Raw genomic sequence first — 24,660 nt, forward strand, 5'->3', positions numbered from 1 at the left:
ATTCCTAAACAAAAACACAGGGGGGTAAGCTCCTTGACATCAGTCTTAGTGATGTCTTTATAAATCAGACCCCAAAGGCAAGGCAAACAAAAGTAGAAGTAAACATACGGAATTACATCAAACTAAAAAGTTGCACAGCACAGGAAACCATCACCAAAAGGAAAAGGAAACCTACTGAATGGGAGAAGATATTTGCAAAAACTATATATCCAATAAGGGGTTAATATCCAAAATATATATAAAAAATTCATACAACTCAACAACAACAAAACCAACCTGATTAAAAAATGGGCAGAGGATCTGAATAGATATTTCTCCAAAGAAGACGTATAAATTGCCAACAGGCACATGAAAAGATACTACACAACAGTTATTAGGAAAATGCAAATCAAAACCACGATATCACCTAACCCCTGTTAGAATGGTTATTATCAAAAAGACAAAAGATAACAAGTGTTGGAAAAGATGTGGAGAAAAGGGAACCCTGGTACACTGTCGGTGGGATTTTAAATTTGTATAATCACTATGGAATACAGTATGGAGATTCCTCAAAAAATTAAGAACAGAACTACCATGTGCCCCAGCCATTCCACTTCTCAGTATTTATCCAGAGAATATAAACACACTAATTAAAAAAAAATGTGCCCTTATGTTCGTTGCAGCATTTACAATAGCCAAGATATGAAAACAAGTGTCCATTGATAGGATGAATGAAAAAAGATGTGGTGTATATATATAATGGAATACTACTCAGCCATAAAAAAGAATGAAATCTTGCCAAATGTGACGACAGGGATGGACCATGAGTGTATTACACTCAGTGAAATAAGTTCAAGAAAGAAAGATACCACATGATTTCACTCATATGTGGATCTAAAACAAAATAAAACCAAAACATATTCATAATTCACTCATGATTCGTATCTTGGCTATATATATGCTATATTATGATATTAAAAACAAAAGCACCTCTGGAGGTCATCTTTGGTGGATGCTAGGGAACCAACTCATTATTCTTAAAACTAGTAAACAAAGGGAAAAAATTAAGTATTTACCCTACTTTTCCTTTGTCTTAGTGTAACAAAATAGCTGATGTGGAATTCACAAGGAATGACAAATATCATCATTTTGCAACCCCGAATAAAATAATGGATCTAGGTAATGAATATTAATGGCTGCTGAAATCATTAGGTGAAAGGCTGATGGGAAACCTTATAAAGCAGGGACCAGGCTGACCACTTCAACACCCAGTAACCGATCTTAACACCATAAAAACAGGGATGACAAGCTATGGGCTATTATAGACTGAATGTTTATGTACCCCCCCAAATTCATATGTTGAAGCCCTACCCCACAATGTGATTATATTTGAAGATAGGGCCTTTGGGAGTAATTAGAGTTAGATGAGGTCATGAGGGTGGGGCCCTTATGATGGGATTAGTGGTGTTATAAAAAGAGGAAGGGAGAGAAATCTCCTGGAAAGGCCATGTGAGGACACAGCAAGAAGGTGGCCATCTACAGCCTGGAAATAGCTCTCAACAGGAACCAAGGGGTTCCTGATCGAGGCTGGTCCCTTGATCTCAGCCTTCTCAGCCTCCAGAGCTGTGAGAAATAAATTTGTTTTGTAAGTCACCTGGTCTGTGATAGTTTGTTAAGGCAGCCTGAGTGATTAAGATATGAGCCTACTTAAGCGGAATAAGTCAATCAGAGAAAGACAATTATATGATCTCACTCATATGTAGAATTTAAGAAACAAAACAGAGGATCATAGGGGAAGGGAGGGAAAAATAAAACAAGATGAAATCAGAGAGGGAGACAAACCATGAGAGACTCTTCATCACAGGAAACAAACTGAGGGTTGCTGGAGGGGAGGGGGGTGGGGGATGGGGTAACTGGGTGATGGACATTAGGAGGGCACGGGATGTAATGAGCACTGGGTGTTATATAAGACTGATGAATCACTGACCTCTATCTCTGAAACTAGTAATACACTATATGTTGATTAATTGAATTTAAATTTAAAAAATTAAAAAAGATCCAAAATAGACCCAAACAAAATCCTAACAAGAAAAAAAAAAGATCTGAGTCTACTGATGTGATGAAATACGAAGTACGTGGCACCATCTAGCAGTCATTTTCCTAAAAATATCAAATCTATATCTGATCAAGTATCTAGATTTAATTACCAGTTAGTGGGAAATATAGATGGGGAAATTTGCATCCTAACTAGATGTTCGGTAACATCAAGAAATGACTGTTAGAGAAATTGCAATGCAATGTTGGGAATGTAAAATGGTTTAGCTGCTTTGGGAAACAGCTGGGCAGTTCCTCAAAATGTTAAACATAGAGCTAACATATGGCCTAGCAATTCCTAGGTATATACCTAAGAGAAATGAGAACACATGTCTACACAAAAACTCGTACACACATGTTAACACCAGCATTACTCATAAAAGCTCGAAAGTAGAAACAACCCAAATGTCTATCAACTGATGAATGGATAAACACGATGTGGTCGAGTCCTATACGGAATGTTATTCAGCCACAAAAAGGAATGAAGTATTAGTATATGCTACCACACAGCTGAACCTTGAAAACATTCTAAATGAAAGATGTCAGACACAAAGGTCACATGTTGTATGGTTCCATTTATATGAAATGTCTAGAGTAGGGAAATCCACAGAGATAGAAAGTAGATTATAATAAAGAATACATAAAACACAACAATTAAGAGAGTGTGGTAGTGGTACGGGGAGACAAATCAATGGAACAGAATACAGAATCCAACACCAGACTCACACAAAAATGGTCATTTTGTCCATGACAAACACTCCACGGTAATTCAGTGGGGAAAAAAATGGTCTTTTGATAAATGGTGCTGGATCAACCAGATATCCATGTGGGAAAAAAAGATTCCTGACTCCTACCTCACACCATACACAAAAGTTAATTCAGGATGGGCACAGGCCTAAATAAGAAAGGTAAAATGAAATCTCTAGAAGAAAACGTATGGGATGGGCAATGATTTCTCAAATAGGACTAAAAAACACTAACCGTTAGAGAAAAGATTCGTAAGTTGGACTTTTATCAAACTGAGGGCTTCAGAGGGGAGGGGGGTGGGGGAATGGGATAGACTGATGATGGGTAGTAAGGAGGGCACATATTGCATGGTGCACTGGGTGTTATATGCAACTAATAAATCATCGAACCTTGCATCAGAAACCAGGGATGTACTGTATGGTGACTAACATAATGTAATAAAAAAACATTAAAAAATAAATAAATAAAATTTTTTTAAAAAGTCACAATTCAATAAGCAATACTGAAAAATTCAGAATTTCTTTCCATCAAGATACCACTGAAGAATAAAAAGGCAAGCCACAGCTTGAGAAATTTTCACAATACATGTATTTGATGAAAAGACTTGTATCCAGAAATTATAAAAAAAAAAGTCCTACCAATCAGTAAGAATAAGATGATACAATGAAAAGTTTAAAAAAAGATTTAAAAAGCACTTAGAAAAGAGGATATCCAAACGGCCAATATACTTATGAAAAGTTGCTCAGTATCATCAGTCTTGAGAAAAATGGATTAAAACCATAATGAGGTACCACTATAGATCTCTCAGAACAGCTACAATGAAATAGACGGGTAAGTATGAGTAAAGAGAGCAACTAGATTCTTTCACACTGCTGGTAGAGTATAAATTGGTACAACTACTTTGAAAAAAATGTTTGGCAGTACCTACTATTGCTAAAATATGTGTATCTTATGACCTAATAATTCTACTCCTGGATATAAACCCAAGAAGGCAGAGTGTTACGTCCATCAAAAGACATGAACCAATTTATGGCAACTTTATTCATAATATGCCCAAACTGGAGACAACCCAAATGTCCACTAATGGAACAATGGAGAAATAAACTGTGGTACAGTCACACAGAAGAATACTACACAGCCATGAATAAGAATGAACTATTGCTGGGTGCCTGGGTGGCTCAGTTGGTTAAGCGTCTGCCTTTGACTCAGGTCATGATCCCACGGTCCTGGGATCGAGTCCCGCATCAACCTCCTTGCTCACCAGGGAGCCTGCTTCTCTCTCTGCCCCTCTCCCTGCTCATGTGCGTGTGTGCGTGTTTTCTCTCTCACTCTCTCAAAAATAAATTAAAAAATCTTAAAAAAAACCCCGAAGTATTGTTGAATGCAGTAACACACATGCATTAACAGACTTACTGTTGACTGGAAGAAACTGGACGCAAAATAGTACAAAATACGTATGATTCCCTTTATATGAAATACCTAGACAGATACAACCAATCTATAAGGATAGAGGTCAGAATTGTGGTTACCGTTGGCTGGGGGCACTGACTGGGAGGCAACATGAGAGAGCCTTCTGGCAGCTGGAAATGTTCTATATCTTGATCTCAATAGGGGTTACACCAGGGTATGTATATGAAAAAATGAGTTATACGCTTGGGATTTGTGCACTTTACTGCATGCAAGTCACACCTCAAAGAAAACCCAAAGGTTCTTATGTTTTATAGACAGATTTTGAACCCATGAACAAATGACATGATGTTTGTGATTTGCTTTAAAATGATACAGGGAAAGAGGTGGGGGTATGACTAACGTAAGACTGGTCATATGGTGATAGCCGTGAAATCAGAGGACAGGCACACGGGGACTTGTTACACTACCTGGTCTACTTTTGTATGCTTTTAAAAACTTCGAAAAGTTTTAAAAAATACTGGCATTCTAGAAAGTTCTCACTGCAGAGTTTACTTACAGTTTCAATTGCCATTTCTATTGCCGCATTATCTTCTGAGCTTGGACACTTCAGGAAATGTTTAAGTGCCTGAAATGAGAATTGCATAGCAATTGAAAATTTCCAGACCGCTTTCCCACTGGGGAAGAACAAAGCTCTCACACACTCAAAGTAATGATAGCTCCTGAAAGTATCTTCCTCTCAGCCAGGGGCGTGCATTGTCTGGGTCTTAAAATAGACACGCGAAAGGCTGAGTGCAGTTTGAACAATGGAAGGATCCAGTGAACCCTCTGAAGAACTGAGTTCCAACTCCTGGTGAGAGGAGAATGAAAAATAAGCCCTCTTTCATTGTGAAGATATAATTATTTTCTTTCATTCGTTTGTCTGAGAGACATTTACTGCCCACGTGCTACTCCGTACATGAGACGTGCTGGCTGCTGGGGAGAACCCCAGGAATGACGCGATACGGTCCCTCTTGTTGTATTATGCGCAATCTAACTGGGGAGATCTGTGTAATATGATAAGGAACCGATTATTTTAAGTCACAGCTGGCTAATTCCTCAACACTACACCACACCTATGAAGAAACTGAAGGTTATAAAAGTTTAAATGACAAATGGGCAGTATGACCAGTTGTTTTCATAGGTGCTCTGAGGAAGAAAAGTTGATTAAACATGGGGATGATCCCAAAGGTGCCACCCAGGAAAAAGGATTTGAAGATGAACAGGTCCGTGGTAGGTGGGGAAGAGGGCAGAGAGGAATCTAGAAGAGAACAGGGATGGGGAAAAAAAGCCGTTTCAATGGAAACGGCTGGATGCCAACAGCTGGCTGGGAAGTTTCGGCTCGCTGGTCAATTTGTGGGAATTCTCTTGAGTGCCAATAAGGAGTCTGGACTTTATCTAAGTGGCCAGAAACCGTAAACTGGTGGCCGGAAGAGTTCACACACAGACATGTTTCTTTGGCAGGCGAGGTATTATACAAATATCTGGGCCCATATTTCAAAACTGGGAGACCAAGACTTCTGTTTTTCATGAAAAATCCTCTGATCTGGCATTAGTAGGACCAACTCCTGAAAGGCAACAATGTTCTGGAAGCGGAAAGCTATTTCCTTCAGACCAAAGAGGCGCCACCCAGTGGTCCCCAACTTGCCACATGGCGAGTGCCCAGCTTCACTTAGTTGCATCCCATGCTTGAGCCTGAAATCCCTGCTGGATGGCTCTCTAGCAATGGAAGTACGTACCATTTGGGGAACAAAAATGAAGGATGAGTTACAGGGACAGAAACTAAAAACAGGGAAAATAGAAATAATATTGTAATAATCTAATAGTGAGTGAGGTGAGCCAGGTTTGAATTAAGTTGGTGGTAGTTAGAATGAAAAGGGACAGATGTCAGAGGTACTACAGGGGAAGAATGATTGGCTGTGGGAGACAGAGAATGACTTAAAGTTAACTCAGATTTCAGATCTGGGTGTCTGGGAGCATAATATATTTTAAAATATTTCTGGGGTGCCTGGCTGACTAAGCTGGTGGAACACGTGACTCTTGATCTCGGGCTCGTGAGTTTGAGCCCCACATCGGGCATAGAGATTACTTAAATAAATTTAAAAAAATATTTCCTATAAGCATTCCTGTGGAGTTCAATGTAAATTTTCTTGGGAAATACTAACTCGTGAATATTGGCCACACAGCAAGAAGAATTTTCCAGCCTGAAAATGTCTTTTTTCTCCTTCAAAATACAAGGCGATGCTCTGATAGTCTTCATTAGTAGTACCTTCAGAACCTGCAACAGGAGTTCATTCCGTAAATATCGGAGAACACTTGTTTACCTTTTGTTGTTAACTTAAAAATAAGCTCTCAAAACAGGTGATTAAAAAATTTTAACTGCGAATATCAGTGTTAATATCAGTGTTTGTTTTCATCACAAAATACATTCACCGTCATGACCCCAAATATCAACTCTGTTCCATCTTTTAAACTCTTAAACAGGAATCAGGGCAGGAAATGATGAGGCTCTGTGAGAAACGAGGTTGTGGTTTGACATCACCCTTTGTGACTTTTATCCATCTTTAAGAGCCTCAATCTCATTTCCTGAAACAGGAACAACTAGGAGGACTATAATCGCAGTCATGATGTGCCTAGAGTTTCAGAACAATCATAGGTCAACCTTAATACAAATGTCATCCATCTCCCTGTCTCAGCAATGCCTGGTTTAGACAACTGTCTGTATTTGTCAGACAAGTAAGGAGATAACAAGTAGGCCATAGATGCCATTTAAAGATAATTACTGTTTTTCTTTTGGCTTGAAGCTTCAATATGTTAAGCGCAGAGGAAGAAGGACCTCAAATCATTGTTTACATTTACCCAGGGGAGTCGGAGGCCCATTACCACACCAAAGTGTGACGACAGCCCTGGGCCTCCAGCCCAAGGTACACAGAGAGTGTATGCGAGAAGGGGGTAACGAGAGGTGGAGAAAAGTAACCGTGTGTGTGTGTGTGTGCGTGCGCGTGCACACACGCGTGCACGAGACACAGGATAAGCCACATCCTTACGAAATGAGAAAAACTTAAAACTCGTTAGTGCTATGGTGATTTGCAGTGTTAAGACAGAAATGTCATCTGTCAAGTTAAACATTAATGATTCTAATGTTGTTTTTATCTCTATTTCCTTTTTTTCTTTAGCTCTTTTATTTTCTCCAATTATCTGAATGGCTTTCTAACATATTAGAAGATGCTTTCACCTATTTGTTCCCTTAAAGACTGAAATAAAAATTTTCTCATAAATCCTATCATTAATTCTTATGGTCATGTTGTGAATTTTAAAAAGCAAAATAACACAGGGGCGCCTGGGTGGCTCAGTCTGCTGAGCATTGGCTCTGGATTTCAGCTCAGGTCTTGATCTCAGGGTTGTGAGTTCAAGCGCCACACTGGGCTCCATGCTGGGCAGGGAGCCCACTTAAAAAAATAAAAAATAAAAATAAATAAAAATAAATTTTAAAAAAAGGACAAATACTTTATGACTCCACTTACATGACATACTACGAATAGTCAAATTTATAGAGACAGAAAGGAGGACAGTGGCTACCAGGGGCTGGGGGAGAGGGAAAAGGGGAGATACTGTGCACTGAGTACAGGGTTTTAGCTCAGGATGCTGGAAAAGTTTTGTTGGAGATGGGTGGTGGTGATGGTTGTACAATGCGAATGTACTTAATATGACTGAACTGTACATGTAAAAACAGTTAAAATGGTAAATTTATGTTATGTATATTTTTCCACAATAAAAACAAAACAACAAAATACCACCACAAATAATGTTGTGTATGGTCCTTATAAAATGAGAATCTGAAATTATTTCAGTAGTTTCTAAGAATAATTGCAAACAAGGGAAGAAAACCTATGAGCAGGTGTTCTTGGAACATAAAATTCTCTTTTGGACTTTCTTCTGGAAAACCACATCTTGTGTATATCACTCTTCATGAAAGTATAATCACATAATCTTAATTTGTAAGTCAATTTTAAAAATTCATGAAAATATTTCTTAAAAAACTCTTCTGTGTTTTCTGTCGCCTTCATTTTGGAACCTTATTTTAACACTGGTTGACAAGCAGCCGAATTTGGGAAATCTGACCTCTTTTAAAGGTCCCCCCAAAACCTTAATTTTTAAAAATGGTCTTATAATTCCATCTCACTTTAAGACAGTAGGAATCTTGAAATCTGACAAGTAACATACAGATACGCATGTGTCTATGTATTAATGGAGTGTGGGCATGCCAATACGATACTGAGATCGTAAGACTCAAGTATTCCTATGATACAAATCTTTAAGAGAAATTAGGGCAAACAGCGGTATTTACCAATAATGTCTGCATAGATTTCCATTTTGTTGTGCTGCTGAGCCAGTGTGAAAGCTTCATTATTACATTTGGACATAACAAGAAATTGGATGGCAGACCCGTAGTCACCCAACTGTAGAAAAAACCTAAAACAAAGTACTTTAATCAGCTTGACTCATTTAAAATAAGTTTGTCATTTGCAAAATAAAATCTTTTTGCAACTACGAGAAGCCATTTAAAGATAAAAACTAGGCACATTGCAGTTCTACACTATACGCTTATATTTGAAAAGCATACGCTCACACGCTGACCACACAAACAGACTTCGAATTTAAACACTTAAATCTAACAAAAAAATTTAAGAAGAATCAATATTCCCTTTGAATTTATTTATGTGACGACGGGAAGTGGGGGCTTTCTTTTAAGGCTAGGTTTTGGAAGTTCAAAAATAAGGCATTCTGTTACCTGGCTACCATTTTGGCGCCATCCAGAGACTGGGTCTCTCTGACAACACTGACAGCCTTTTCTGGATTGTTGAGGTGATCCAGATAGATGCGGATTACACTGGTCCACTGTTTTGCATTCTCATAAGCCACAATAGCTTCTTTGTATCTATAAGAAATATTTAGTCCAGAAAAGCTTTCGTAACACGGTCACATTTGGGGTAAAATGTCAATAGTGGGACAATTTTGTACTGATGGTGGTTGCTTATTTTTCTTGAACTTCTTTGTTCTTCATCAGAAAGAATACAAGGAATCATCTCACTAAAACATGTTCTTTTTAGAGGTTTGATAAACTAACAGTAAAATGTTAATACTGAATTGCATTTTCTCATTATATCTGAACCCATATAATTTTTTACACTTTACTTTTTTTCCCTCACTTCTTTTTCAGTGGGAAGATTATAATAGCAATATAAGCTTATTTTAGAAAACAGAAAATACACACTATTTCACATTTACAGATACAGCGGAGAGTAACATATGAAATCTTTGCATGTCGACCTCTAGATGGAGCTTGAACTTCTCTTCGTTCCCCACTAGCTCTCCAGCGCTTTCCATTTAGTGAGACATTTAGTGAATAGCTCTGGTTCCTACGGTCGCTTTTCTAAAAGTAGAGGGTATTGACCTTTAAAAATCTCTCCATATATATTGCCAAATAACTTTCCAAAGGCTATAGAAGTTATACTTCCATCAGTCATGTATACGGAGTGCATTTTGACAGTCCGGTGATTAGTTTAAACTCTTTCATGATATGACAGATTAAAATAACAGACTGTTGCTTTAATTATTATTAGTGAGGTAGAGCTTTTTCATGTGTGTATGAAATACAATTTCATAATTGTGTCTCCTCCTCTGGGACTCCGACTTTGAGTTTCTTATATCAAGGTCAGAGAATCTTTGTATATTTAGGACATTAACTATCCATTGCGATATCTTGACAGTGTTCTGCGGCTCGCACTGTGCAGTCACAGGTGTGGAGTTCGTATTTCTTCACTGTTTTTGTTCTCTGCATCTTTAAGTTATCCTTCTTAGTAAAAGGACAATCGCTTTGTTTTCATGCCGTATTATATCAAAATATCAACTTTTAGCATTTAATTCTCAAATAAAAAGAGACAGTAGCCTATATTTGAATACACAAGGGATCAATTGAGGTATATATGATATGGGAGAAACTGAACAGTCTGGCACTTCAGGCCAGGTGAAGGGAAAAGATGTTTTCTTCCTCCACTCATAGAGGTTGCAAAGGTCAATGGTTAATTTATCAAACTCACACGGTGCTTTCAATTTGTATGAATTTGAGAAACCATACAAACCTTCCATCTGCTTCTTTCGCTTTGGCGTACTGCAAGTGAATCTTCGGGGAAGAAACACGAGGCAGAAGCTCACCAACTTTTGCCCTAGAATGTAGGTGTAGGAGAATAATGTCAGCACTACATTCACCCCCAAAGTAGCTCCCTACAACCAAATGTTAGTTTTTAGGATTCAAAATGCAGCTATCATGATCTTTAAAGAAATCTTGGCTCCTATAGGTAAAAGCAGGTGTAACTGCTTTTCCTTCTGACACCACACCCCTGCCCACCCTCTCTGGGGGAAAATGAAGGCAGTTCTTTAGCTCTTTGGGGACTAATGGGCTTTTTCCTCTAGTCATTTGTCTGATTAGGGATTTCCCCACACCAAACTGATAGGATGCTTTCTTTAGAAAGCAGACTATGAATATGAACTCATTGAGAAAGAAGAAAGAGATAAAGAGAAGAGGGAACAGGATGTCCAGGCAGAAGGAACAGCAAGGAAATAATAGGGGAGACCACCAGGACCCATTCATTTCCACATCTTGCTCAGAACAAATTTTAGCAACTCTTACCAATTCTTACAGCGGATGTAAACAGAGGCTGCTTTGTCATAATAGAGACCTTTTTCATACAGCTGGGCTGCTTCTGAAAATTGCTAAATTAATATGAGATTATTAAAACACTGAATTTATTATATATAAGAGTGCATGAATATTTATGCAGAAAAAAAGCACACCTTCATATTCTCCAATATGGCTCCACAGTCTCTTTTAAGGACCCTGCTGGGATGCTTTAGCGCCTGGTTAACCCCTCGGCGTATGTCTCCCATTCTTATGGACATCTGGGCCACTCCAGCCAGACACACTTCATCATGTTCCTGGAATCATAAGGCAAATAACAAATCAGACCGTAAGTTAAACTGATGTATTTCAGCGAAACAATTAATTTAAATCTAAAATGAGCCCAAACACTACCTTCATTAATCCTTTAGGGCAAATCTCAAGATGATGAAATAACACTGAGTCCTTTTCTTTCTTTTTTTTTTTTTAAATCACCTGTTAGAAAGTTTTATTTTTTTCTTTAGAAGTCTAGATCTTTTCAAATACCATATAATTTTACTCATATGTGGAATTTAAGAAATAAAACTGATGAACATAGAGGAAGGAAAGGAAAAATAAGATAAAAGTAGACAAGGAGATAAACTGTAAAAGACTCTTAACTATAGGGAGCAAACTGAGGGCTGCAGGAGGGGAGGGGGGTGGGGGAATGGGATAGACCGGTGATGGGTAGTAAGGAGGGCACATATTGCATGGTGCACTGGGTGTTATACACAACTAATGAATAATCGAGCCTTACATCGAAAACCGGGGATGTACTGTATGGTGACTAACATAATATAATAAAAAATCATTATTAAATAAAAAAAAAAAAAAGAAAAAAGAGATTAAGGAAAATCTCAATAAAAAAAAAAAGAAATAAAACTGATGAACATAGAGGAAGGAAAGGAAAAATAAGATAAAAGTAGACAAGGAGATAAACTGTAAAAGACTCTTAACTATAGGGAGCAAACTGAGGGCTGCAGGAGGGGAGGTGGATGGGGGATGGGGTAACTGGTGATGGACACTGAGGAGGGCACTTGATGTATGAACACCGGGTGTTACATGCAGCTGATGATTCACTAATTCTTCCCCTGAAACTAATAATACACTACATATTAACTAACTTGAATTTAAATAAAATCTTTAAAAAAAGAAAAAAGAAGTCTAGCTCTTTTACGCTTAACAATGAATTTTTACTACCCCTTGTCATAATGCCTTGTATATCTTTGTACGTCGTCTTTGTATAAAATTTTACGTAAGAAGTAATATGCTTGATACACACAGCATAAATGCTATCAACAAAATTAAGGAAAAAACCGTTTATCAAATTGAAGGTTTCTCCACCAGACATGATTGAACATTAAAAACTTTATGTAACTTTATATAACATAAAAACTTTACGTAACTAACCTGTACTAGTGAAATATAATGTCGGATTGCATTTTATGTGAAGCAGCATGGCTAGTGGAACATTCTGTGATGATGGAAATGTTCTGTATCTGCCTGGGCCAACATGGTAGCTAATAGTCACAAGTGGCTCTTGAGCAGTTGAAAAATGGCCAGTGTGACAGAGGAACTCTGAATTTTAAATTTTATTTGATTTTCAATAATTTAAATAGCCATGTGTGGATAGCGGTTGCTGTATTTGATAACACAGATTAAAAAAAAAAAAACACCTAAAATATATGTAGCCAAAGAAAATATCAAAAACCCGAGTTACAAGGGCAAAGGATATGATTAGGAAATTCATAAAAAGACATATAATTGGCCAATAAATAAAACATGCTCAGCTTCACTAATAATCAAATACACACAAAATATCTTTTTTTTTTTTTTTTGCTTATGAAATTGGTAGAGGAGATAAAACGATAACATTCGATGTCGTTGGAAATGTGGGGGAAATGGACACTTTCACATATGGCCTATAGCTATAGGGTTGCTAAAAATTCTTTAGGAGAGCAACTTGACATTATAAAAAATTGAAAGCATGTATTTTATGACCTAGAAATCCCATCTATAAGAATATAGCCTTCAGAAATACTATCTTAGGTAGTTAGAATATTCATTGCAGTATTTTGATAGTAGAAAAGCAAAAACAATAATAATTCAATAAGGGAGTGGATGAAAAAACTGTGCTACATCTAAACAAGAGAATATTAGAAACTCTTAGATTATAATCGATTTGTATGTATTGACTTGAAAGACCATGAAGAAAGCAGAATGCTGCTTGTCATGGAACGGATTTCAGTTGATCTTTGCTAAATGAATGGAAATGAATGATTTCATATTCAGTAAAAACCCATATTTCATACATATGTATATGCTTACAAGAGATTCTCTGTGGAAATATATAAAACTATGAACACTGGTTACCACTGAGTCGTGTGATAGAGGAGAGAATGGCAGACTCACTTTTCGCATTACACTGCAGTGATTTTTTAAATTGACTGTAATGAAATTGTATTACTTCTGTAATAAAAATTCTAGATATAAAATAGGAAATAAGATTTTCAATCTTTACAAGACATCACGTAAAAACTTCAATTTGTATTACAAAATTTGGCTTCTTGAGCTAAAATTCTGGGATGGGAGAATGGTCTGGAATAGTGGGCAAAAGTCCAGCTTTCCAGGGTCATCATAAAAGATACACCGTGACAGATGAAGTGGCCGAACAGACTTCTACCACGGTTACTGAAACTTTTTAAAAAAGTAAAAGTAAAAGCCTCGTGAAAATCGTATCCTGTAAGTAGGAAGGTATAAAAATTTTACTCCCAACATTAATAAGATGCTCACAGTTAGCATACAAAGGAAAATATAACTTTTTCAGACTGATAAAAATATTTTCATCTTTAGTTTTTAAGTGTTTTTAAATGATTTAACTATATCCTTGCAAAGTTGTTAATAAACCGAAAAAAAGCTCACCTACTAGATATTGAATAAATAAAATGCAATTCAGACCATGGCTTTTTAAATGAAACTAACAAACCTAAAGATAATTACACATATCTTTATTCAAGGTTACCTTATGATCACCAGTTATTCCTTTCTCATAATGAGCCAAAGCATTTACATAATCACCCCTGAAAAAAAAATCAGAGTGAATTTAAATATATAAATATGTATCTTATTTACATATACAAGATTTAAAAGATAGTCTTTGTCACTGAGTTGCTTGAGCTCAGAAAAGATGTGATACACAACATATAAGCTTTTTTTTCAAGTGCAGTTCATTATTATTTGGTACTTTGAAAATAATTATGGGGGTGTCTGGGTGGCTCAGTCAGTTGAGCATCCGACTCTTGATTTTGGCTCAGGTCATAATCTCTTGGGTCATGAGACTGAGCCCCATTTCAGGCTCCAAGCTGAGTATGGAGCCTGCTTAATATTCTCCCTCCCCGCTCTCCCTCTGCTCCTTCTCCCCCTACCGACTAGTGCACGCAGTCCCTCTCTCTCAAAAAAATAACAATTATAAAGCTGGATTATGCTAGACTGTAGAGTACTTACTTTGTAGTATGTTAGGCATTTTTGGGAGCTACATTAAATGTGATGGGCCACTTTTGGGGGGGAAATCTTTGTGTTAAAAAAAAAATATTTTTTAAATTCAAGTATAACACACAGGGTTATGTTAGTTTCAGGTACAATGATTCAACTATTCTATACGCTCCTCAGTGCTCATCATAAGTGTACTGTTAATTCCTTTCACCCATTTCACATCCCCCCCCCACTTCCCCTCTGGCAACCACCAGTTTGTTCTCTATTTTTAAGATTATGGTTTTTTGTCTTTTTTCTTCATTTATTCTGTTTCTTAAATTCCACATGAGTAAAATCACATAGTATTTGTTTTTCTCTGACTGACTTAATTTCACTTAGCATTATACCCTCTAGATCCACCCGAGTAATTGCAAATGGCAAGACTGCCCTCTTTTTTATGGCCAAGTAATATCCCATTGTGTACACACACCACATCTTCTTTATCTATTCATCTATCGATGGACACTTGGGCTGCCTCCATATCTTGGCTCTTGTAAATAACGCTGCAGTCAATGTAGGATTGCGTGCATCCTTTTGAGTTAGCGTTTTTGTTTTTTTGGAGTAAATACCCAGTAGTGGGATTACTGGATCATATGATAATTCTATTTTTAATTTCTTGAGGAACCTCCACACTATTTTTCATGGTGGCTGCACCAGCTTGCATTCCCACCAACAATGCACGAGGGTTCCTTTTTCTCCACATCCTCACCAACACTTGCTGTTTCTTGTGTTTTTGATTTTAGCTATTCTGACAGATGTGAGATGATATCTGTTTGTGGTTTTGATTTGCATTTCCGTGATGATGAGTGATGCTGAGTCCTTTTCACGTGTCTGCTGGCCATCTGTATATGTTCTTTGGAAACATGTTTGTTCGTGTCTTCTGAATAGGCCACTTTTGATGATCTCTTTTAGGGCACTATATGACAATCATGTGACCATAAAAATGAATGTATTTTCCAAAGGCCCAATATTTGTTAGAATATGTATTGAAAGGATGAGGGTAGAAATGAAGGAACACGCTTAGGATTACAATATTGAGGGCCCTGTCCTTACTGAGATAAAAAGTATTATACAGAATATAAATAATAATAATACTCCCATAACTGATGCTAACATGGATCTGCATATCCAGAAGACCTATTTCTTATCTTGTTTTGATTATCTGGGACAGAAGGAATCCTGTGATGTTTGGCTAAGACACATGTGGAGATCCACCTTCCTCTGAAAATGGCATTATCTGAGCTCCGCCTGATCAGCTGACGTTAGTTATCCAACCTCTCTAAGCCCCATTCAGTTTCCTCACCTACTGGTGTACAAGGAATGTGTTCTGCTGACTGAGAACTTTGTTTTGGACAGCTCAGGCTTCATGGTCACAAGGGTTTCTAAGTGGAAATTTCTAATATTTGGACCCAATTATGTCAACACAGGGGATGTTTCCTGACAACAGGAGTAACAGTTCCTCCATCAGGAGCCTGAGGTTTTCCTTGGGCAAGCCCAGTTAGGAGAGGCTGAGTTAAAATTTCTGAGCACTTTATTTTTACATTATTTTAGCTTACTCACTTTATAATTATTTTATTTTGGAACTCTCATATGGATCCAGCTGGTTAGTCTACTCTCAGACTAGAGAACTAAATCCTCCCCACAGGTGACAGACTGGTTCCGCTTTGACCTAATCAAGGTCTTGGATGCATATGAAACAGACGTGGAATTAAGCAGAGGTCTGGGGTCTTAGGTGTCAAAATCAGAGCGGATGGCTACCGCGGTATTCGATGATGATGAGACCTACCTACTTAGTTACTATTATTACAAAGGAAACTCTTGATTGTTGGGGACTGGGGTGTCTGTCTAGATCAGAGTCCAAATAGCCGTGAAAGTTTTGGGAATTGGTGGCTAGAAAGTGTTGGAAGTTTTAAAAAATATCAACAACAAAGCACTGGCTTTCAACTGGCTTCAGCTCACCCGATTATAATAAGACAAAGTTTGAGAGTTTGCCACAAAAGCTTCGATTTCCTCCAAAAAAGAGAAAATAAACGTCTTCTCCATGGTCCAAGGGTTTACTAGGGTGTCTGTGGTCTGGGAGGATATGGTGGGTCATCTCCCAATGTAACGACCCTCTTCCCTTCAGCACAGAGGCTTTGTGCTCTAAGACCCTGTCACTCTCAGGATAGAGATGGAGGGCCAAGGCACTGGGAGACCTTGGCCCATATGTTATGCACTAAGATTGTAATTTGTCCTTTTTAATATATGAAGTTACTTTTTTTTAAATAAGATTTTATTTTTAAATAATCTCTACACCCAACATGGGACTTGAACTCATAACCCTAAGATCAAGAGTCGCATGCTCTACCAACTGAGCCAGCCAGGTGCCCCTATGGAGTTACTTTCTAAGGGGCAGATGTGTGACAAATTTAAATTGAGGTTGACTACAAAAGAAATAAAACTCTAAAAAGTTTTTATTTGTAAAATGTAAAATTTCAAATAAGACAGAATGATTAGAAATGAAAGACTACTTTTGATAGAATGATTTCTACAGCTATAATTTGGGTGTCAATACTCTCAATGAATCCAAAGTCTGCTGAAAATAAAGTGGAACTATATAAAAAATACTTTTAAAAAACCGTTAGAACCATATTTTCTTTGTTCAAAGGCCAATACTTTTCCACATTTCACTATTTTTGAAATTGAAATGTATAATAAATGTCAAAAGAAATTGTCCAGTTGTGATAGAGTTGTTATTGTACATACCTGTGTGAACTTGATTTGCAAGCAAATTACTCACTTGAATCGTCTCTATAGGTATTCGCATTGGTCACACTGACCATGGCCGCCTGTAACTTTAAACTGGATCTTGAATGCTTCTAATCTCATGCTTTTATGCAGCAATGAAATAAAAATCTATAGTCTGTCAGTTAAGACTACTGACCATTAAGACTATCAAGCAATGACGAGCACCAGAAAACTCTAAAGCTCTTGGGAGAGATTGTTGCCCAAGGTAGGAGAGATGTGTGAAGCCTATTCATGCAACATGAAAGATTATTACTCAAGAGCTTCTGGCTTAACTTTCAACCCTCATTTTTATCCATATGTAATTCGATTTGAAGAGAGAAAAACTATAATTTAAAGCAAACAGAAGATGTAGACCAAATTCTGTGTTGTTGTTGTTGTTGTTTTTTTTTTTTTAAAGATTTTATTTATTTATGTGACAGAGAGACAGCCAGCGAGAGAGGGAACACAGCAGGCGAGTGAGAGAGGAAGAAGCAGGCTCCTAGCCGAGGAGCCCGATGTGGGACTCGATCCCGGAACGCCGGGATCACGCCCTGAGCCGAAGGCAGACGCTTTAACGACTGCGCTACCCAGGCGCCCTGTGTTGTTTTTTTTTAATAGGACTTGAAATTACACTGCAAATCCTCAAAGTGTTCAAAAACGTCAAGACCATGAACACAGGCTGTGAAAAGCAGTCTGTCACCCCGACGCTACGTACAACTGTTGTTGGCCAAGTGTGACTCAAAACAGAGTCCAGACTCTCAGTGTAGGAAAGGCTTACACCCCGACTTCCATTTTGATGCTGAAAAGCAAAGTGCATGAAGGCCTGGACAAGCCTTCACTAGTGAGAGAAGACATCTTTTTGGAAGTACAAATAATACAGCTTTCTACTCCTTACAATTAATGGAGGGCCTTCCAGTGAAGTTTGGAATTGAAGATATTCAGCAGTTAGTGACTGACCGAAGAACGTAAAGAGAAGGACTTACGTGAACTCAAGCTGAATAGCGTATTCTTTTGATATAAACGGTATCTGGTCCGGGGCTAACCGCTTTGCCAGTTGCAGGGCGCTGTCCCAGTGCTGTAAGTCCCTTCTCATCTATCGGCAAGAGAGACACCTTACTTTCAAATGAACAAATCCCTCTGCACAGTCACCATACAGTGCTAGTTTTACCAGAAGTGATCAAAAAAGCTTTTTGTTTAAAAAGTGGAACTTGACACCTTGGCAAGGATAATACATGACTGGAGCGTACATTCTTGGGGGGAGTGACAAAGCTCCCACAGGGGTAAAACTGGGTCTTGGAGAGCAAATACATCTTACCATTACAATGGTCTGTGGTCCTCCAAAACTCAATCCTACCTCACAAAACATTATTCTTTAGTATTTAATTTTTACCAATGGGAAAAAATTAGACTGAATTAAAATCAAGCCAATCAATTAAGATTAATTTTTATTAGGGGGGGAGATAATAAAAAAAATGAGCAATATTTTACTATAGGAATTGATGTGGGACGGCTCAGTGGCTCAGTTGGTTAAGCGTCTGCCTTCGGCTCAGGTCATGATCCCAAGGTCCTGGGATCGAGTCCTACATTGGGCTCCCTTCTCAATGGGGAGCCTGCTTCTCCCCCTCCCTCTGCCCCTCCTCCCCCCTGCTTGTGTTTTCTCTCTCTGACAACTAAATAAGTAAAATATTAAAAAAAAAGGGGGGGGAATGGAGGTTATTTCCTGAGAAAATCTGCAGCTGTATCACAACACGAATAACAGCAAACAAACATAAAATGTGACTGTGTCTTTCTTCCTGGCTCCTGCGGTCTTCTACCTGCATCTGGTACACAATGCCAGACATAAACTAACCGCTAAAGAATCTTTAGAGTTCTTCCTCACTTTATTCACACTTTGTAAAGAATTCATAACAACTAACATTTTTCAAGTGCTATTCTTTGCCAGGTACTATTCAAGGGCATTAGCTTGTTTACTTTTCCTAATTGGGCCTTTTGCAAGGAACTTTTCTTGTACCCCTTTTAAAGATCCAGGAACTGAGGCAGAGAGAGGCTAGTTTTATATACAAAGTTAGACTGCTAGTACCTGGCAGAGCTGAGCGGTAGGGCTGTGCCTCTGACCTCTTTACCTAGCTAACTCCTCAGCCTTCAAAGTGAGGTTAAAGAAATGACAGGTGCAATCACCTCTCTCTACGGGGAAGTCATCACCTCAAATCCTTTACAAATCTGGTAGCACATGGCCAAGCGTTCACAGCTAAATGCAGAAGAGTTAAGGTGACATTTTTGCCTTCATATCGCAACCATATTCCTCCTTCAATGTGTGCCAGACCAAGTTCTGAAAATCTCTCAGAGTGTCCTCAATTATTGCAAATAATATAAAATTGAATTTTTTTGTTAAAACAAAATTCAGTTCACTTAAAATTTAAAAATGAAAATTTGCTGTAGAACAATATGAAAAAACGAAGTTGGAGAACTCATAGCAAGTATGTTTTCAAAACACCTCCTCTGTGTAGTTGTGGAAATGCTGATGTGAGGTAGGATAATATTAATGACAGTAGCTACCACTTTGTGGTTTTACTATTTTTTAAAAGATTTTACTTATTTGTCAGAGAGAGAGCACACACGGGCCGGGGGGGGAGGTTGCAGAGGAAGAAGCAGGCTCCCCGATAAGTAAGGAGCCCGATGTGGGACTTGATCCCATGACCTGAGCCAAAGGCAGCCGCTTAACCAACTAAGCCACCCAGGCGCCCAGCATCTTTACTATTGATCAGGCACTGTCCCAGAAGATCTAGCCTCATTTCTAAATCTTTACAACAACCCTGTTGGCCACATATTGTTACCCCCACTTTAAAGAAATGGGACCCAGGACAGAGGAAGATTAAATAACTTGTCCAGGGTAACGCAGAGCTGGTATCTGAAGCCAGACATGTCTAACCCTAAAGTCCCTGTTCTTAACTGCTATTCCATTACATAGCCACTGCGCCCTTGCACTGAGCTAGGTCCTTCCCTCCGTTCTAGTCCTTCCCCTGAAATGCTCACCTCTGGGAAACTAAGGTCCTCAGTCCACCTCTCAATACACAAGAGAACCTCATATGTCAAGTAAAAGATACATGTACCTCAGTTTCCCCATTTGGCAATAGAGAAAATAACTATCTCTTGGGATTACTGTGAGGGTTAAATGAGTTAAAATATGTCAAGTGCTTAGAAAAGTGCCTGGCACATTTGGACTCTCGATAAACCGTGGCTGTTTCCACATGCATGAGTTTTTGTAAATTACATAATCTGTTCTCTTTGGACACAGTGAGACTTGAAATTATTTGGTAACCTTACAATAACATGCCTTTTATGGTTCCACCGAACACAGAATTAAAGTATTTTTGAAGTTAATGAATACTCAGGGGTCTTAAAGCTGAAATGTCTACATTCCAGGAGGGGGAAGGCATGTGGTTTCCAGTGCTAAGAAATTTTAACTATACACAGGGGATCCCCCCCTTTGCATGGTCTTCCCACCCTTGCCTGCTGCCATACCTCCAGGGCAGCAATAGGACAGCTGGACGCAAGATACAGGTCCTGAGCCAGGTTGAAATCACTAGTAAACATGGCAAGATGCCCTGCCAGAAGATTGTAGTCTTCTATTCCCTACAAATAAAAGCAGTTTTTATGAGAAGAAATACAAGGGTTTCATTTTTTCTTTTTTAAAGTCTTTGCTTAGTAGGAAGTGGTAAGTTTCTATCAATTAACTTGCCGATGAGTTAGGTAAGATCAACCGCAGAAACTTAAAATGATTGAATAAGTACCACTTAAACCTTAATGTAGTAATTCTCATGAGATTCTGTTTACCTTTATCTGTTCCAAGGACATCACCATGCCAACATTCCCGATTGTCCGATAGACGCGGACTGCAAACTCTACTTCCATGTGATGGAGACAAGCTCTGGCCAGCTCATCCCAGGCAGCGCGATCGTTCAGAACCTTGCACAAGTCCCAAGCATCAGAAAACCTACCATTTGAATATATCGGTTTAATCAGGGAGCCCTACTTGCCCCCTAGCTGGCAATTTTCAGGTTATATATAATTTAATGTTAGGTCTTAAATTTTGCAAAACATTTCTTTATCTGTAATCATTTCCAAGTTATGAAAAACTACATAAACTTTTCTTCCTTTATTGTATAAATATTTTTTTCTTGGGCATCTGGATGGCTCAGTCAGTTAAGCGTTTGCCTTTGGCTCTCAGGTCATGATCCCAGAGTCCTGGGATCAAGTTCTGCATTGGGCTCCCTGTTCAGTGGTGAGTTGCTTCTCCCTCTCCCCCCTGCTCGTGTTCTCTCTCACTATCTCTCTCTCTCTCAAATAAATAAATAAAATCTTTTTTAAAAATGTTTTTTTCTTGAATTTCTTTTACTAACCTAGATCTACTCTGTGTAACTACTCTCCCTCATTAACAACTAACTCTTTTTGTTTTTTTTTGGGTTTACTTCACACACAGGTGAAAAGTATGTCTGTTCTCCCGTAAGTCTAATAGTACTCTACTCCTACCTATTTGGAAGTTTATAACAGGGGCCGGCAAACTATGGCCGACATGCCAAATCCAGTCAGCTGTCTGCTTCCATGACTCAAGTCTCACTGCAACAAGGCCACTCAGCCCAATTTTTTATGGATTGTCTTGGCTGCTTTTGTGTTACAACAGCTGACGGGGGTAGATGTGACAGCAATCCCATGGCTTTTAAAGCCTGAAATGCTCACCATTTGGTCCATAACAGAAAAAGGTTGCCGACCTCTGGTTTAAAACATGACCAAAAATGCCAATTAAACTTTCTGTGGGATTGATACATCAGTGAACGTATTACATCTTTCCATCTAGTCACCTACGCATTTTCCCACGCAATACGCATTTATTCTGAGCACCTATTTTGTGCCAGAAACTATGCTTGGAACCAGGATACAGAGATCAAACACACGGTCACTGTCCTACATGTGGTCAGGACTGGGGAAGGTGGAAGACATGACACTGTGTGACAGAGGTAACTGAGTGCTTCCAATCCGTGAATCTGTGCCAAACGCTTTGCATACATTCTCTCACTGGATTACCCTAACAGCCCTATCCACCAAGGAATATTGTCATTTCTCCTTTACGGTTGAGGAAAAGTGAGGCTTAGAGGCCTCCCAAGACCATCACGCAGTGTAGGGGGGAAAGTGCTCTAAACCACTGTGTCTACAGCCCTGAGGCAACCAATCCACCAGGAAGGCCCCCAACCCAGGCTGCCAGGGGTGAGGGGACTGCAGGGAAGGCATCCCGGAGCAGGAGAGGGCTCAGGCGAGTGTGAAGAATACGGAGTTATTGCAGACAGACGCAGAGGACGGGCATTCCAGGAAGAGAAGGCTGTATGTGCCAAGGCAAAGAATGAGGAAAAGAACCACGTTCAAGCAGCCAGCGGAACAGAGAGGGAGCGGACGAAGGGACGGTTGAGGCTGGTATTAAAGCAAGTGTCTAGGACGGCATGCTGAGGTCCCCAGGGAGGAGGGATTTCTTCCTCAAGGCACTGGGAAAGATCTCCGGCAGGGGAGTGAGAGGATCAGACTGGTATTTCCAAGCGTGGCAAACAGATGAGACCGTCATGAGGCTATCGGCAGACAGAGCAGTCGGGGAGAGGTTACATTTACACTTTATTCCGAGTGAGGGCCTGAGTTAGCGGGAGAGTATGGGGGGGGGGGAGGTGAGGGGGGGGTGCGGGGAGAAAAGGGGCTGGTGTGTGGGTGTGCATAAGTGTTGGTATGTGTACTGGGACATGTGCATGTGGGATTAGGACTGGGGGAAAGAGGGGGCTGGGGAAGATGAGTTGCTGTAAACAGAGCAAGTGTGAGGAGCTCATGGACTCCCAAACACACGACTGGTAGGCAGTGGTAAATACAGGTTTAAGTGAAGGTGGACGTTCTGGAGTCAGCCTCTTATCAATGCTACTGAAGCCACGTAAGCAGAGGAGATGCATCCAGGAAGAATAATTAGAGGAGAGAAAAGGGGGCTCAGGGGACCCCAAGGAACAGCAACAACTTTTAAGACATAGTCAGAACCACCAAGGAAGACTCATAGCGGCCGTACCGGGTAAGAAGAAAAAGCAGAAAAAGGAAATCCCAAACAAGGCAAAACCAAACTTAGTTGAAATAATTAGGCTTATCAGGATTTCACAATAAGTGTGCTATTTGGGCGGTGAGAAATATCTTTGTTCTGAAGGGCTTAGGACATTAGTACTTCCTTCAGAATTACACACATTCTCCTCCCGGTATCTTATCTGAGCCTCACGCTAATCCTGTAAACAAGGCGAATACTATTCTCTCCATTTACTTTAGGATTTGACCTTTAAAATCACAAGAGCAAACGAGAAGCTCCCGAGAAGTGTTCGGAGCCCTACCGTTGGAGCATTAAAGCCTGCGTCAGCATTTGCCGCATCTCCTTGGGCCCCACATCTTTTAAACTGCCGAGGAACTTGTGGGTGCCCAGGCAGATGGGGTTTATTTTCCCACTCTGTGTCTGGCAGGTCAGCTCCCCGTTGTACAACAGCAAAGGTCTATGAGAGAAGGGCACTTTGGTGCCTCCAGCCAAAACCACCTTGGATCCTAGATGTGAAAACAGACATCTTAATGTGAAAAGCGGATCCTCAGCACACAAATCAGAAAGGAATGCTTTAATATCATTGTCACAGAAATTTATTTACCAACAAATGCACAAAAGAGTGATTAAGTACCTTGTATGGTATCCTTGTGAAAGACATAAGTGTACACCTTATCGTCATCATAAGCGATAAACACGCCTTTATCCATCGGCCAGTTTTCCCAAAGAACTCCTTTAATGGCTGGTGAAAAGTCTGGAATCTCATAGGTAGCATCATTCACCTACAAAACAGGATTTACAGGTTTGTCCCAAGGCTGTACTGAAATTGTCATCGCTGGTCTTGGTAGGAGCCTGTTTGTTGCCTTGGCTGGCATAGCTTTCCCAACCAGATTCCTCTACCAGATCTGGCTTGAAAAACAAAACAAAACAAAACCTGTGGTTTGTATGGCAAATCAAGGCTTTTATGTAAAACTTGGTGCGTTTTCAGGAAAAACGACAAGTTTGGACACAAGGCTTCAGCTTAAGAAAAAAAAAAGGTTGAAGCTGCTGAAGACAACAGAAATTTAAGCTACGAACACACTTGTGTTCAGAAAATGTTCACTACCTGGTATAAAAATGCTCCAGCTAGTGAGGTTTTGATTTGAATTTCCCTGATGGCTAATGATTTCAAATCAAAACCACGCTAAGATACCACCTTATGCCAGTTAGAATGGCAAAAATCAACAAGACAAGAAACAACAACTGTTGGAGAGGATGTGGAGAAAGGGGATCCCTCCTA

General features: G+C 39.2%; 1 protein-coding gene across 2 annotated transcripts in view; it reads right to left on the reverse strand.

The window, feature by feature from the left end:
- Window positions 1–24,660, reverse strand: part of WDR19 (WD repeat domain 19) — a 107,423-nt gene that overhangs the window by 25,035 nt on the left and 57,728 nt on the right. For both annotated transcript variants that reach the window (XM_040624959.1, XM_008701408.2), the window contains exons 16-28: window positions 24,016–24,163; window positions 23,683–23,887; window positions 21,116–21,275; window positions 20,804–20,914; window positions 18,265–18,374; window positions 14,007–14,064; window positions 11,122–11,262; window positions 10,958–11,040; window positions 10,410–10,493; window positions 9,059–9,205; window positions 8,615–8,739; window positions 6,432–6,544; window positions 4,787–4,855 (exon numbers count right to left, since the gene is read on the reverse strand). In XM_040624959.1, coding sequence (XP_040480893.1) covers window positions 4,787–4,855; window positions 6,432–6,544; window positions 8,615–8,739; window positions 9,059–9,205; window positions 10,410–10,493; window positions 10,958–11,040; window positions 11,122–11,262; window positions 14,007–14,064; window positions 18,265–18,374; window positions 20,804–20,914; window positions 21,116–21,275; window positions 23,683–23,887; window positions 24,016–24,163 — 1,554 coding nt within the window. The remainder of the gene's footprint in view (window positions 1–4,786; window positions 4,856–6,431; window positions 6,545–8,614; window positions 8,740–9,058; window positions 9,206–10,409; window positions 10,494–10,957; window positions 11,041–11,121; window positions 11,263–14,006; window positions 14,065–18,264; window positions 18,375–20,803; window positions 20,915–21,115; window positions 21,276–23,682; window positions 23,888–24,015; window positions 24,164–24,660) is intronic.

The sequence above is a fragment of the Ursus maritimus genome, unplaced genomic scaffold, assembly GCF_017311325.1.
Source record: "Ursus maritimus isolate PB19 unplaced genomic scaffold, ASM1731132v1 scaffold_8, whole genome shotgun sequence".
NCBI lineage: Eukaryota > Metazoa > Chordata > Mammalia > Carnivora > Ursidae > Ursus > Ursus maritimus.